General features: G+C 46.9%; 1 protein-coding gene across 5 annotated transcripts in view; it reads left to right on the top strand.

Moving 5' to 3' along the window:
- Window positions 1-17,261, top strand: part of olf413 (DBH like monooxygenase olf413) — a 193,860-nt gene that overhangs the window by 70,030 nt on the left and 106,569 nt on the right. For all 5 annotated transcript variants that reach the window (XR_004581779.2, XM_034327350.2, XM_076692298.1 and 2 more), the window contains one exon: window positions 2,031-2,308. Coding sequence is in view for 4 of the 5 variants with exons in the window: in XM_034327350.2 (XP_034183241.1) it covers window positions 2,060-2,308 (249 nt within the window). In the remaining variant the exon portion in view is untranslated. The remainder of the gene's footprint in view (window positions 1-2,030; window positions 2,309-17,261) is intronic.

Genomic DNA, 17,261 nt, shown 5'->3' with positions numbered 1-17,261 from the left:
CATCGATCCTGATTATGTACCAAGCGGAATATTACTGGTTCGACATTGCTTCTGTGCCCCTGTTACTCGAACGGTTACCCGTTACACCATTGTTGTCGTTAATTAAAACGTTCTGTCCCATAGTTGCGGTCGTTTCGCGGTGCTCGAAATCGCGTGAAGCACGTGGCCGGTCGGAATCGCGGCGTTTTCCACGCAACGGGAAAACATGGAGGCGCAGAGTATAGGAACGACGCGTTTCACTGATCGATGATCTCTGCGATGCGCTTAATTCTCTGCTTTCCCAACCGCGGGAAACGAATAGTTGAACGGTACCGCGATGCGCCCACTCGTCCGACACTTCGGGACGTTACGTTGCATCGTTCCGTGGATTTGCATCCGCCTCGTTCGAGCGTCACGCGATCGTTACTGTTAATCGATTCGATTGCTTTCGAATTGACAGTTCTCTTGACAGTGTCCAGCTGATTTACCGTCGGATGTTTGCACACGGGCGCGGACAAAAGAGATTTCGACGAACCGGCCATCTGTTTTTCCGCCCTCCCTTGTCGACGATCGACCGTTTCGACGCGCACGCGACCCTCATTGAATTTTTTAATCGTCCCCGTTGCCGAATCAATTCGATTTCCTTCGCGCTGCCGCTTCCGCGGCTTGTTTTTCGGCCGCCATCATGGACCGCGGTTACGAATCTCTTCTCTTTTTTAACCCGTTCCGCTTTCCATACCGGCGCAACTCTTCCTTGCTCGTTTTTGCTTGTCGGTGCTCGCGACGCGGAGTTCCGTGCACCGGCCGGAGCGAGTGTGTGCGGACCGCTTAATCCGCAGCCCCGAATCGAGTTTTTCTTTCCCTCTCGAAATTCACTTCCACCGTCCTGGTTGATTGCCGCGAGTGCAATATTCGTATAAACGACTCATCCGTCGGTGCGGTGTTTGCTGACCGCGTTTAACAGACTTCTTCCTTTTTCTCGCTCGATCATCCGTGAAATTCTTTCTACGTTCGCCCGTAGCGTACCTATTCGGCCGAAACGTTAATTACTCTGTACACTTCTTTTTTCTTTTCCCGTCCAAAAAGTGTACGGATTCTTGGTCGGAGTAAAGTGAAATTGATGGCGGCGGTATCGATGCGAGGTCGCAAAAGAACCGGAAACGAGAACGTATATATCGGTGATACAGCGGCGATTCGCGATAAGGCGATCGGGAATTAAGGTCAACATCAATCATCGTCCGCGAATCGAGTTTGCGATTAATCTTTCTGTTTAACAGCGAACCTGCCTAGCGCGGACCGATTCGTTGGACAGTCGACGAGATAAATCGATTGAAACGTATCTACCGTTAGATCGAATCGCTTTAATCCACGGTAGCTAGAAATTTTACGTAATTTCCTGAACGTGGCGGTACAATGTTCCTGTCCCCGTTCTCTCGAAACACTGGATCCACTAGAACACGAAGCGTGTACGTTGGGAAACAGTAAAGAAGTTAATAGGATTTTTCACGGGAAACAAGTGAAAATGGTCGGCGAAAGAAAGGTGTACAGGGACGTCATTTTGCACGATAAACGGGTCATATGCGAAACGGGAAGTGAAACGCAGCGGCGAGTCGTTTATGCTTTAAAGGAGCTAGTGACTCGTCGATGCGGCTGCAACGCGGCTAATGGACAGCTACCGCTGTTAAATTATTAAAGGAAAATATTGCTCGGCCTTCCTATGGCCGCGTAATACCCCTAAATAGAAGCCTAACGATCTACCGCCAGCATAGAAACGAGAGTTATACGCGAGTCTGGGTTCGATGATGATGGGAACAAAGTATCTATACGCGTTATAACGCGAAAGTTAACGAGTAATAAAAAGAAGATCGTTGCCTTGCATCATTACCACGTTTTCCTGTGCAAGAACTCGAAGTACTTACAATTTCAACGTTCGTAATGAAAGTTTCCCAGACATTCCACGTTCCACCCCTTACAAATTATTACACTGTAATTCTAATTGTTTATCGCACACTTTTGAGCTATGTATTAACACGTTAACGATCTGATTGCAGATGTATTGAGAGAACACTAGAGGTCGAAGATGAAGACAGTAATCGCTTCGTGTTTCCTCCTGTTTGTCAGCGGTGTCTTCTGTGTGGAATGGAAACACAGCGCCGTGCTGGACGATAATTTCCTGGTCCTTTGGACACCTGGCGAGAGGGATATTATATTCGAGGTTCAAGTGAAAACACTGGGCTACGTGGGACTCGGTTTCACCAAGGACGATGGAAAATTCGGAGCTGACATGGTCATCGGCTGGGTCGACAACAATGGACAGCTACATCTTCAGGTAAGTGTCATCGAATGATAAATTCTTATTTCTTTGAAAATTCCTTAAAATCGTCGAAGCTTCGAACGAGACGTTCAATCAATCACGCGCAAAAGGACGATCGAAAAGAAGAGCGTAATTATTATCTGTCCTTAGGCGTGTAATGGAGGGCGAATTGAAAATGATCGTCCTACGTTCTAGCGAAATTACATTGATTTCCCGTACGTTGACGTCGAATAATTTCGACTAATTACTCTTATGCTACCGATCCGTTGCTTCGTCTGTTGGTAGAGATGATTTTGGTTCGCGTAAGGGAACGCGCATAATGATAGTCCTTTCGAAGATAAGTAATGGGTTTCTCGTTTCGATCGGTGCATCGGATAGTTATCAATCTTACCGAACGAAGCGAGCGCAGCGGCCTGTCATTACGGTTGCTCGTCATTTTGTACGACACTTTGTCGTTTTATTTCGCAGCCGGCGATTATCTCTCGTACGATTTTCGGTCACCGGCCATCGGTATGATGTATCGCTTTTATCGAAACTGTATATTCCTCGCAACGAGAACCGGACGTTACGCGATGAAGCGGATAACTTTTTCTCCTATCGAAAGTCGAAATCCAACGGAACACGAGCGGAGCACGTTGCGCGGGTATAATAAACCAACGGAAACGGGCGAGGAGAAATAAACGTATAAAAGTTTGCCTCGTGATTTTTCACCAGAACAACGCGTTTCGTCGAATCGGGTCACGCTTAAAATGTCATCTAGATCGGTGAACGGGTTCGATGCTTGTTCAAATACCGTGAGGTTAACGCGGCAGACGTTGCGGCGAAGGAAACGCACGTGAACAGGTTTAAATTCGGCAAATAAACGGCGCTATGTGTGCGTGCATAGAATTCTCAACGATGGCCAAGCACGCGGTTTATTTTCGAGTACCGTTTAAATTTAAAACATCGTTATCCCGCCGCATCTGGTGACGCAAACCCTTCTGGAGATTCGGACTCAAGGGGATTACGCTCTATCCTTCCTTTCATCAGCGTTACACGGCTCTTATCATTTTAGCCCGGTTCCTCGTAGCATCGGCCTCAACTGCGGATGCGTTGCTTTTTTCCCTCGTAACGTTTCTACGGACGCAAATGGGACGAGCGGTAGCACGTCTCTTTCCTCCCTCATTTGCACATTCGTCGCTGAATATTTCTTTTACAACCGCTCGGCCGACGGCCGCGTTACGCGCCGGCATTTCCATCATCAGCCGCGGGGGTTGCTTGACGCGGAATTTCCTGGCGACGACAAATTCGCTAGACTTCGCGCTGCGTCACTGTCAGCCCGTTTGTCGACAGATGTTCAGTTTCTCTTATTCCGATTACCATCGTGAACGACCGGCAATTTTGCCTCTTCAACGCTCGAGATAGAATGACTTTTGTCTTTGTAATTTCGCATCGATGATGATGCGATTCGACAGGTTTATTGGATCTAAATGGTTCATCTCTGCTCGCATTGACACGATTCACTTTGATGCAAACAATGTTCTCAATGATGATCCCATATTCCTGGTTCCATCAATTTGAGTAATAGAGGGAAACGCTAATTAGATTCCAAGACAATTACTAATTTCCTAGTACATATGACGGGGTCGTGCGAGATCAGCAACCGCTTTATTGAGATCTCTCAAGCGTTTCTCCTAAAATGGAAAAGAGCCGCAACATAGAAACGCGTACGAAGGGAAGGACGCAATATAGAAAAGCAATCTTCTCCGGAGGATAGAAGGGGGCAACCGAGTGAACGTTGGGTCGGTGCTTAGGTACATATCTAGGTAGGTAGGTAGTCGGGCTGCAGATCGCGTCCGTCTCGCGTGTCCGCAATTTTTCCGCTAGAATCGTTGCCCGCTCGTTCCATAATGCATGCCGTGGCGAGCAATGCTCTGTGCGATGCAGCCGTCGCCGAACATTCTCATAGAGAGCGACGCCACCGGACCGAGTGGAAGGGAGCCGCGTGTGCGAAGAGATAGAGCGAAAAGAAAACAGCCGACAGAGGGAAGGTTTTTACTTATGATCGTAATCTTTGAACCAGAACAACCGTGGATGTCCAGACAGTCCAGTTGACCGGTATCGAACTTAATAAATATCCCAGCGATAGATTTCTTATCCTCGTGGAGGTTCATTTTACACATCTCCAATTTTCTTATTCGTATGATTAAATTTTTTCTTTGTACGCGTTTAGTGGAGGGGGAAGGCAATGAATCTCCCCGGACGCTCTTAGTTCGGGTCGGCGACCGCCAGGTGGCGGCGGGATTTGATCTGTTCTCGCTGGCGGTTCTCCGGCATGAGTTTCAAAACGCGGAGTTATAGGCGTCTGGGGCAGGGATCGAGTCTAGCAGACGATCCCGAGACGAAACGCCTTTTTTTCTCCCTACATCTTCGAAATTAAATTTCTCTGTTAGGGTAATAATCGAGGATCTCGCGTCAATCTAATCGCTTGATCGTTGCTCTTCATAGAATTAATTGACACGAACGACCTCGTAGCTTGCTGGATGAACGCGAGGTAGAAGTAACGTTCCGGAAGACGAATCGAAGTTGATTAAAGATGTACGCTTGATACATTTGCCGTTTCCGACTGCCGGCTTTTGTGTGTTCAACCACTTCGATCCCCTCGTCTCTTCCGTCGGCTGAATTCAATTTTCCTGGTCTAATTCTTTTATTCGCTTCGTTTAACTTCCCTGTTCCGTTCGGCACGTCGTTTCAAGACGGATCCGTGGTTCGATCTCTACTTGAGGTCTTTTCTACCTGGACTGCTTTTCGAACGACCTACTACGACGCGAGACGACGGATCGCTACTATTTTCGACCCGGTCTCGGTTTTGGTATCGTTAGAAAAATGAGATGGGATGATCGCATCAGTGTAGGTACTTTACGAACTTGCCGCGAAATATGTCAATTATTCGAAGTGGGTAGACAAAAAAGGCGAAATTTTATAATCCACTCTCGCAAACGTCCGTTCGTGTTGCATTTTTAGCCGAGTGCCAAGCGGCAAACAAGAGACGAAAGAACGTGGCTGAGAGACACCGCGGGTCGTGAGTGCAGCGGTTAATATTTAACGATACTTCTAGAGCAGCTCCGCGAGAAGCACGGGAAAGAATACCTCTGCGACTGGCACACGGCTAAATAATGTAGCGTGATAAATCGTTCGACGGTTTATCCGAGTGTCGTCTCGGCTCGATTCGAAGGAAAACGGAGCCGCGCGGAGGGGTCGAGGAACGCGTGAAAACTCGGTTAATTCGTGATTATTTCAGCCACTCACCGGCTCGACTCGGCATACTGGGTCACGGCTCGAAACGAGCCTTCAGCGAAATGGTAATGAGATCTCGCTGCATCAGTTAATTTCGCTATCTGCTCGAGGTGTTTCCGCGACTTTCTCGCTTTCCTCTTCGCTCGTACCGCGAGTCGAATGTAATCACGGTGTGGGACCGGATGCAGGACAGTCGCGGGTGCTCGGGCGAGGAAAAAAACGAGAAGCGTGCGACATTTCGCGCAGAATGAAATTCCTATTCCGCATTGTCGCCGGTTTGCCACTGCAGTCGGCTAAAGTGGCTGAAAAACGCCGCCGGAATGGGATGAAAAGGCGGTGGGAAAGCGTACAGGTCGATGCATATTTTCGTTCTCGTTACATGAGAAACACTTGTTACGTGCACGTTCACGTTAATATCCTTTTCAACCTGAATTCGTTTTCATTTTTTAAATAACATTCCGCAATTTATCGGAAGGGTTTCTGAGCTGGGGTAAGGGATAAACGCAAGAAGGGTGCTTTGGACGCTATCCAGCGTTCGAATCGACGTCCGAACGCGGGGCGCTCTGCTCTCGCGTTCTTACATGCAAAATCTATTCCGATCTGGACGCATTGGAATTTAGATTGGAATTTAGCTGGACGAAATGGATGCAGCAGAATAGTATGTATGAAACGGCGCACAGTTTTTGCGGAAGTATGTAGAGTAGCTTCTATCTCGAAGATTTTTGATAGCAAAATTTTCTATTGGAATATAAACGAAGTCCTTCTTCAATACATAGATAAATTATCACTTGAGTTCATGATCATTTGTCTGGTGATTCTTTAAAGAACCCAACATACTCTTGGTAATTGCATTTCAATCGTTAACAGTTATCCATAAGCTTCTAACGTGCGCATCAATCTTCAGTAAATTTCATTATCTATCGCGGTTTCGCGTGATCATAGTCAATTACTCGTCTAGGAACCGTTACGACTCTTCGTTAATCGTACATTCGCAGAATCGGCGACATCGAAGTCGGGAACAATCGAAAGGGTTAAACACGACGGTTGCGAGAAAACACAGTAGCCATAGTCGCGCGAATGCGAGTTGGACAGAACAGAAAAAAACGTTTTCACGATGGCGGCGTGGAAGGAGAGGGCTGAAAGAATTTTGTGGATATTTGCGAACGCGCGTGTCCACATTGAATTCTATTCGATGTTCGCAAACACGTGGCCCGCGACGGCTTTATTGTGCACCGTGCACAACGTCGGTCTGCCGATTCTCTCGTACGTTCGTTCCGACCGTGTTTGGTGAATAAATGATATGTTTAGATATACCACGTCGCAGTGCGCTACTCGTGGGCGTCCACGAGGGTGAAGGGCATAAAGCATGGTCTGAGTAACTATTTACCTTCTCTGATCAAATAAATCGCGAAAGAATCGCGGGGTCAGTTGCACGTTGCACTGATATCGTGTCGTGTCGCGTAAAATAATAGCTCGCTTCGTTGAATCGAATCACGTTTTCAATAATAAACATTTCTCATCGGAATTCTTATTCAACATCTTCCAGAAATTCGTGAAAATCATTCTTCAGAAACTTGTAAAAGTAACCTAACCCAACGACGCGTAAACTTGCAACTGGCGTACTCGTGCAGCCACGAACGAACGATATCGAAAGAAACGGAAACGAGCGGAAAAGGAAAAACCAGGGGGAAAACGGTGAAAATGCCGAAGCTCGCGAGGGTGCTTAACGCTGGCGCGCAGCGTTCTCGCGTAAAAATACTAGCGATGCATCTGCATACGCGGCCCGGCTGCTGTTCGGTGCAACCGCGTCGGAGGAGCGAGCCGTAGGGGTTGGGAAATGGGGGGTGAGAGGTCTGTATAAATGCACGGGGGCTATTCCCAAGGTACTCGCAGCATAGGATCCCCTCAATGCGATTTTACCCGTCGTAAATAGGATTCAGGGTAAATGCAGTTACCTATATACACGCGCGCGCGTATTCGTGGGTGTGCGTGCGAGAGTAACGCAGCCTCCTGTACAAAATGATGTCGCGGCACTGTTTAAAAGCTCTTCTGCTGCTCCTCTACGTCGAGAGTGTGCGCGATATCGAGAGTAGGAAGGAAAAATCAGCGGACGAGGAACGAGGGCACGATCGTGGCTAACAGAGATCGGCTTTCTGATCCGAAGCTCCTTGAAGCGTTGAATAAATGCTTTGTCTCTAACTGCGGCTCGTTAATGGGTCAAAATGGCGGACGGGTTGGCTGGATTCGCCGGCAGGGGGTGGAAAAGTTGGTAGCTCAGCCAGCCTGCCTAGAAATATCTCCTTTTTCCATTCGTTTAGTTTCTTTAAACTACAAATTGACGCTGTCGCAGTTAAACGCGACGCGTTCGCTCTTTTTTCCTCCCTCTGGACCTTTTATTCGGGTCGCCAGGATTGACGCGAGCTAACAGTGTAACGAAACAATCGATACGATCCGCTCGAGTGTACAACATTTAATATCGTTATTTCGTTTGGTTCGCGCGCGGTGCGCTGCTCCATTGGGAAAATAAAACGTTTCCATGAAACGCTGACCCGTCTTTGTGACGGTCAATTTTCCGAAGCGATTCCAGAGAAATGGTCGCATTAATGCTCGCGGATGAAAATAATTGATGAGATCGCAGCCTGGTATTAGTCTAATTCCATCGAGCCTTGCACAGATGCGCAGAGAGAGAGAGGGAGCCAATTTTTTTTTCTCTCCTTTATCTTCTTTCCTTTTCTTCTCGTTTCTTTCATCCCCCTCTTGGTGGAGGCACCGTGAAAACGGGGACGCGCAATTGCGGCAGCCGATCACCTTTCCGACGATGAACCTTTCACTTAGCCGATTCGATTATTGACTCTGCACCCGGGGTACTTATCGGATCAGAATAGAAGTCGTGTTATAGCGTTTGAAATGAAGTCGGGGGTGTTGGAGGATCGTTGAAATAGGGGGTGCTGTAAGAGGTTTTCCGACTGAAAGCTAACCGGCTCGCATGCCGATTCACTTTTTGAGGATCTTCCTTTGCTATTTGACGGGGTTCTCGCGTTATCCACGCTGCGAGCTGAGCGAAATCAAAATTCTCCTCCTGCAAGAGAACTATTTAGGATTCCATCTGTAGGAACGAACCGAGAGTATCCCGTTTGAGAGCAGTGTTCCGAGTCGGGCGTTCCGGATAGCATAAAATTGAATACCACAAATCATGCAGACTACGTGGTGGCTTTGATATCGCCGTTCGTGTAAATTATATTATCCCGACGGACGGTCGAGAAATATTTTAAGATAAAACCGGCAACCGGCTCGAATGGAAACGACGAAGGATCGCCGTTCTGACGTTTCACAGCGAGCAAAGTTTACTCGGAGATATATCGTTTCTACGATTCCTTTGCTATCTCTCCAAGCATTCGTCAGACGATGATATTGATTCAACAGTGGTATACTATACGCGAATCGACATTCGAGAAAGTAACGGGACGATAAATTTGTTAAACTACCTCTTTCAATCGTAATAACACAAATTTCATTCGATCGATCCAGACCTATTATAAATACACATGTACAAGTTGCTTTAACTCGGAATTTATTCACGAACCATCGTTCTCTAAACGGTGCGATAATTTCAAGAAACGACTTGCAATTTTTCCTCTATTAAAATACGATTGATTCGCAAGAAAGGTTTTCTATTCCGGCGGAAGTAATCGAAGCACAAAGTAGTTGAAAAGATAAACTGACAAACGTCGCGAGAGACATGGCTGGTTGGTAAAGTAACAGCTGAATTGAAAGATTCTCGGAACGTACATCTATAGCCATTAGCTTTATTAAGCTGCAGTCGGAGCGCAACAAAAAGCGCTGATGTCGCGTCAGCGAATGTCGAGAGGAAGGCGTTGGAGCAGAAATTAATTTCACTGTAAATGGTATTATAACGACGATGGTTATTACGTTGCTGGCACTTAAGGTGTCCGTCGAGAAGCCACATAATGGCATTCGGAGTGGATTTTGTACTCGGTCGCGAAATGTATGCCCGAAACGACTCCGTGGATGATTCTTCTCTGTACGAACGGCTTCAAAAGATTCTCGGCCCGAAGGGATGCCTCGCATGCTGATTTCGTCTCTCGTCGTCTTTGGAGCAGTTCGGCGCCCGGGGCTGCGTCTAGACTCCTCGAGACGAGATTACTCAGACCCAAATCCTTCCGAGAAGGACCATTTAAATCTTAAAATTCAAACGAGTCCACCCTCGAACCATTCTAATGGCGCTAATACGATTGTCCTTACGATTTAACGCGCCAGCAATCAGATTGTCCCTCCTAGTTAATCCCTTTATTAAGAAAATTCGATTTCCATAAAAGATAATTGTTTCACTTTGCATCAACCAGGAACGATATTCTTCTCTATGGACTATCTTTTCCTCTGAATCCTTCCACGGTGAATGGGTTAAGGGAAAACGTATTCCACCGCTATTTTCGTGCTACTTGAAAACTAAAGAAGTCATTGAAGATGCGTCGACTCGCACTCCGCACGAGAGAACTACCGGTCCGCGTTTATTGGCCAGCAAAGACTACTCGGCTCGTCTCATTTCAGCAACTCGCACGGAAGCGAGCACGTTTCGAAAGTTCTTTGCACAGGGAGATTTAAAACACGAGTTGCCACGGAAGTACGCCGCGTACGGTTGAAGGAATCTTGAGGCCACGAAGGGTTCCCGGCAAGTGTATCGCGTCCCTACGCAAGAGCACGTCTTGCTCGCTCATTATGCGCGGCGTGCTTTGCGGTCTCCGCTCCGCAATTCCACGGAACAAATATCGTTTCGCGTCAGAGCGACGCAGCCGCGCGTGTTCGTCCGTCTCGCGGCCTTATTAAAAGTCCGTCGAAGCGACGCGAAACGATCGTGGCCGTGAAATCGCAGCACGCGTACCCGTGGCGCACAGCTTCCGTTCTACCTGTTCCGTTTCCATCGTTCATTTAATCACCGAATAGCCAGGTCGATCCATCAGTTAACCCTCGAACGACGAACCCCGTTGAAATATGCAACAATTTGAATTTAATTTCAAACCACTTGGTACCACTCTGTTCAATTCGGCGATAGAGAAAGCAATCTTCTCCGGAGAAGAGACGATAATGAAAAAGAAAAAAAGTAGAAGGGCGATGCTCGAGGGTTGGGAGCATTCAGTTCGGTGATGGATCGCGTTTCGTTTTGCGAATACGAATCGGTATTATAATGCGTTCGTTATCCCCCATCGTTCGTTAGCATCGTGGACCGGAGTGGAAGGGTTACTTTCTCGGTAAGGGACCTCGATGGGTTGTCCGATACCGTCAGAAGTATTAGGTTGGTTGGGCGTGAACCACGTTAGCACCATTGGATCGACGATTATCTTCCTCCTCGACTTCCTCGACGCGTTGTCGTGTCAGGTGGTTCACGATTCTTTAACGAGCCTTTTTCTCGGAGGTAGGTCGATCCCGACAACTCGTTCGATCTGTAAGCTTTTGTCCGTTGTAATATATACAGAGCGCAGGGACATCGACGGGGCAGATGTTATTAAATTATTGTTAATTCGATGCGAACCGGTTACACGAACAGGATTATCGCGCGACGTGAATTATTTGAACGCTAAAATCCGCTGTCATTACTGTCGTTTAATTATTAAATTATGCGGTGGCCGGGGAATAAACGATCCAACGGGGCGAACAATATTGTCGCTCTTTCGCGAATTTTCGTGGACGGTCGTGTAGCAATTATTGTCTTGCGAATTTCCAGTTTGCCGTCCTTCCTCCTGAGTTATAGTTGTATCGAGTAATTAACTCGATGGTATATGGATCAGTTCGAACAGTGTCGTTCAGTTGCGTATATTCCGTCGGTCTTGCCGTTAATCGCGGCAAACAGACGAAGAAGCTATCGTAATGCTGTTGAAGAAGCTTATCGATTATCGAACATCGTTATCGGACCATAATATCGAAGCACATCGTAAGCGATTGATTCCGAGCTGTATTAGCTGAAAATTATGTTCATTCGCCGTTGATCTAAAGATAAAGCCTAGAATTGCATTGTCTCTACCTAATGCAATATGCTTTATGTTTCTATAATTTCAAGCTATTCAAAAAATTTAAAAACAACACCTACTGATTACCTTTACCGTTTCACTTGTCGTGTACAACGTCATTTACCTGTATAAAGTTTGACTTTGAAATATGTTCAGAAATGTGCATTACATTATTCAGAACGTCAGAAATTAGACAGGAGGAAACATGAGTCAAAATATGTTTCTGTTTCTATACCTTTCTTTTATTTTCGTCGTTGGTTATTACATATTGCCTGCGCAAGTAAGACGAAGTATAATTTTTATATATCAAATTTTTTTGATAAAATTTCACGATCGTTCGATATTTTTTAAGGCTATCCGTGCTTGTGTGTTTCTAGTGTCAGGAAAGTGCACATCACCATCTTGTGAAAAGCTACACAATGTATTCATCGTTATCACTAAAATATCAGTATATCAATAGTAACAACTGTTTTTTTTGTACTTATCAGCTTAAATGTGGTGAATGAAATGTATCATAAAAGGTCACCATATACTGATGAAGACCTTAATTTTTGTCGCTAATGGAATACCATGAAGAATAAACTATTTCATTGTTAAACTTGAAGACAATTTTCAAATGTTGTATTTGAAGGCGTTGCATACGCTGCATAAAACAACAATTTACAAATGACTGGTTAGGGGTAGTTCAGTGCGCGCCTTGTACAAGTGGAACGGTGCTCGCAGCCAGGGATCGCATGCGTCTCGTAAATACGTCACTCTGTTATCAGAGGCTGATATGACTCCGACAACTGATTCGATACGTATGCAAATTCGTAGACACGTGGACGCATAGTTATTGAGCCGTGAAATACGATTCACCGATAAATAACGACAACTTGACGCGGTCGATCATGCCGAAATTACGTGGGCCACGGTCACAGTCGACCGAAGGTGAAACAACTATCGCTGACCGCGTTACCACGATTTCGAATTCGATGCCGGCACTCGGCCCGATAAGACTTTCCAAACCGGTAGCTTTATCGAATCGAACGATCGCGATTCAAATTGGCGAACACCAAACGAATACCGTGCTTTCGAAAGATTTCTTCAAATCGCTCACGGCTTATTACACTGTCATCTACTTTAGAGTTAAAGCGTTCATCTTGCGACATCCACGCATTTGTTCCAAGTCTTTGAACAAAAGCTTGTTCAATCTAGACTTTACGCTCGCAGAATTCAACGGTTGAAACGTTATAACACGGACGTGACTATTCTAAAATTTCCGGCAATGTCAGCCCGTGGAACGTTGTAATGAACTCGCACGCGTGACACTCGCAGAAATATGATACGCGAATTTTGCTCGTAAAATGAGCGTATCTTTTGATACGTCCGCGTCACCCAAGTTTCAGCGAGCCGTTCCTCGACGTTAGGGTGACTGCACGGGGAAACGGTCAGCGACGTTGTTCATTCGACGGTATCTAATTAGCAGAAATTAGATGTCGTTGAGTAAGTTTCGTCGGGGGAACGGGGATTCGGTGATATGTGGTTGATTCGTGCAGGGGAAAGTTACCATGGATTCGCCAAATTAAGTTCAAGTTCTATTGGTTCTTCGAACAGGAGGATTCATTGATTGTATTGTGACTACTACAAATACTGACTTTGATTTTATCTCTGTCTATGTAATATATTTTTCTGTTGGACAATTTCTTAACCAAAACTCAGCAGGAGCTTTAAATTTTAATTATCCCTTTCTCGTGGTTAAAATAAAACCCGTCATAAGTAAATACAATTCTAACTGGAAACTTATTGTGGTTCTCTTGGGTGCCCGTAATTACTAACCACTTGTAAGAGGATTTTTCCTACTTATCTTTGCGCTTCGTTCAGAGTATTCGCATTATTATACATTTTTCATTCGACTTGTTCATTTAATATAACGTAAAATCCAAGAGAAATTGTTTCTGCTCTTGAATCTATGAATTCCTGTCGTGGATTTCGTAAAGCCGGGGGGCGTGAAAAACATCTCGTCCCAATCGCAACCGTGAGAAACACTGGAAAGTCGTTTGCACAGGATATTCTCTGTCTCGAGCGAAAAGGAGTTTCGAGAGGGTCGGTTCGTTCTCGTTGCATCAAGAGGCACATCAACGATAAGTACCATTCGGTGATCCGTCATACGAATGAACGGACTTTCACCGAACATCGTCATTTTCTCGCGTCAGTGTAACTGGTCACGACGTGTTTCGAAAGTAGCCTCCTCCTCGATCGCAAAACATGATGTCTTTTAAAACGTCTGAGAAAACAGGGAGCGAGCAAACAGCCTCCCGCTGATGCGTTTACTCTGAGAGAGAATCCGGCATTCCACGAAAGGGATTAACGAGGAGAGACTAAACGTTCCTTTACATTTAGCCAAATTACAGGCATAAAATGCTCGTCACAGATTCGACGCAATTAATTTAGTTCTTACCTGGTGTTGCTCGTTGAACAGACCCGTAAAATCTCGGCTTAATCCAGCGACGAAGAACATCGTGGAACGCGAAAGGTTAGATAGTTGCTTGTTTCTCTGACCGGAGAAGATCCGCGGACTAATACAACAGGCTATGAACCGAACCACTCCCGTAGGATAGATCCTTAATAATTGTTTCTCTTGCCTTCGTTATCCGTGGAAGTAAGACAGACGCGGAAGGAGATACTCGAGTAGATCTCTGGCCAAAGTCCGGCGGTTAAGCGGCGCTACGATACAAAGGATCAAATCTGCCAGCTCTTAACGATCCCCGGCTTAGAATGCAATCCTCGAGGTGAAACTGGCTTAAGCGCTGCTTGGACAGTGGCGGCAGCCAAGACGGGAAGACACAGGGATAGAGGGTGGAGAAGATGCCTGGTTGCAGAGGAACGAAACGGATAGGCGAAGAGACAGGACTAGGTTTTGGTCGGTGCGGCGGATAGAGAAGGATTGCGGCTCGACTTGGTCCCATCCTACTATCTCTCTCTCTCTTTCTCTCTCTTTCTCTTCATCCTACCATATCTCCGGTTGTAACAAGCGTCAGTGTAAAGACGACTTTGCCGAGTCAGCTTTAGCCAAGCATGTGTGTATGTGTACGTGTGTACAGTTCTACCATGGTCCTTTACAGCTGCGCACAACCCTTTTCCCGCGTCCCTCGATCCGCGCGCGAGACTAGCATTGTATCGAAATTCCCGAGGGTCTTTACCGCTCTGGGAGGAAACAAAAATGCTCGCACACGGTCGGCTCTGTTCAAAGACTAGGCTAGGCGCGCGTCTTCCACCCACGGGAGAAGCTGCTGAATCGCTTCCGACTGTCGCGCGCCTCCGTCTTTTCACCGATCGACATCCCCTCGCAAACCTGATACACGCTGCATTGACTACTTTATCGTGGGATTACGAGTGTACGCCTTTTGTCCGGTAATCCGGTCCAAATGGACTTGGAAATCGTCTGCGAATACTGCGCTATTCTTTGCCCCTGTTGGGAGTTGAAAAACAACACGCGTTTCACTGCGAAACTCTCCGGCAAAGTCCGGGGAAGACGTTATGCAAACAACCGGTGCTTCCAGGGAATACGAGATAACGGTAATTAACGATTTCGATGTCAGGGCTGGTTAATAAGAGACGCGAGGTATATGATCTTCGACGAAGTAGGACGACGTTGACCGTTACTTCACGTACGATCCGGGTCATTAATATATGCGTACGACTTCCATGAAAGCGTTACAAACGGGCTGGACGTATCAGCTTTGTTAAGACAGTCACGCACGCGCCATTATATCACTCGAGCGGGTATTTTTTCGCGAGCGATGCTCGGAGCACGGAGGTTAACGCGTGGAGAACGAGTCCGGTCCCATCAAGATTTCAGAAACCGGCTACTTTCTTGCTACCTTCCTGCGCGGAGCGTGCGTGACACGTTTTTATGCGAACGAGCGCGATCTGCTTGACGATGAAGATTCTTCATTTTGCAGGATACATTGGCGACGCATCAACGTGTCGAGGCTGTGTGAGTGCGTATCCGTGTTAACCGAAATCTTCTTCATGACTCGGTCGTTTAATCCTCTCCTCCTTGCTCCTTCGTTTGCCTGCTTTCATGGTAAATTTCATTCAAGTAGGCGTGTCTTCGTATTTTCGACGCAGCAGCTGCGAGTATTGTCGCGTTCGCACTTAACGAGCTCCAGTTTCGCGTCGTTTTTCGTGCGTTCGCGAGAAATGTTAATTTTCGCCACAGAAAGGAAGAGAAAGGTTAGATTCGATAGGTCGTAACACGGCGAACGGTAAGAAAGTAAAATAGCCGGTACGCGTTTTATCTTGCTGAAAGAGGACTCATATCCGTCATGCTTTTCTTCGCCTTTTTCATCCCCGTGCTCTTTGGCTGATCTTATAAGGCGCTCGGCCAGCCATATCTCTAGATATAGCTTGATGCTATTGTTGCGGTCGTTCGCCAGTTGAACGGCTGGAAATTCTTGGCCAATGTTTTCTCCCGGTCCGCGTGGCCGACGATGTAAGGGCTACCTTTTAAGAACGGGTAACAAGCCATAATAATCCGGAACATCTCTCCCCGGCGATCATCGGCGCTGAATACTCACGACCGAGCTGAAAAGGGAAACCACGAAGGTTCCGTGAAAAAAGAATGCTCTACGTTATTCGATGGGTGAAACGGGGAAAGTAAACTGGTGCGAGTATACAACGGAGATTCCTGCGTGGAAGATGAATCTTCGCTGGGTATCCGTGCCTACCGTTCCCTTCTCATTTCTCAGCTTCGTTTCATCTTATAAGGCAAACGTCCACATCTCGTTGGTCCAGCTGTTGCTGATGCTCGCTACTCAAGAAGAACCTCCTCGAGCTTCCTCGCCGATCTCTCGCGTCTCTTAGCCATCCTTCTGCTCCTTTTTTCCTGCTCTCTGTCTCTGTTTGGAGAACGGTTGCAGGGACGACGGTATGCGTGAATGTGTATCAGGAATGATGCATGGAGGCCGAAGGACCGAAGAAGGTGGAACACATAGGGGAACAGAGAAGTAGCAGTAAGATTGAGGAGGAGGAGGAGAAGGTGGAGGCCTAAGAGGCATGAACGAAGACAGGCGCAGAGAGGAAGAGGAGGAACTAGTTATGGTAATGAGGAGATGCAATGATAGCTTCACGTCCGCTCCAGCTTTGCTCTGCCCCGCTCGGCTTCCCTTCCCTTCGTTTTGCCCGTATGGCAATGATCTTCGAGACCGCTTACACCTTTTATACCTTATTGTCCGAGATGGCTGTTATCCGTGCGAGGCCGCAATCTGTGGCATCGCGACCGCTCGTCTCCCGGTCTACGTACCATCTTGAACGTGCACGCGTCGCGACTGTGTGCGTGCCCGTGCACCCTCCTATAATGGGATGGGCTGCTCACTTTAAACATGGTAAATAACTCGCAGTGGCGCCGCATTATCTGGAACGTTGCTCGCGAACCTCGTTTCGGAGATCGGAACTTGTCTTTTTTAAACAGCTACTCGTTTACGAGCTGACACGACGCGACTCGAGGGACACTTTCGATGCCTCGTTTAGGCGTCGTTCGATTCTGAACGCTGATCACCGCGAACGATCGGCGGGGTATCTCGAATAACGGAGTCACGAGTGGTCGGGAAGGAGAAAGATTAATTTAGCTGGCCGAGAAATTAAAGGCGTATCGATCGTCCGTTGAAAGGAACAAACTGACCACC

Source organism: Osmia lignaria, chromosome 14 (genome assembly GCF_051020975.1).
Source record: "Osmia lignaria lignaria isolate PbOS001 chromosome 14, iyOsmLign1, whole genome shotgun sequence".
Classification (NCBI taxonomy): Eukaryota; Metazoa; Arthropoda; class Insecta; order Hymenoptera; family Megachilidae; genus Osmia; species Osmia lignaria.
The sequence above is the reverse complement of the archived record's forward strand: the minus strand, read 5'-3'. Positions and strand labels throughout refer to the sequence as shown.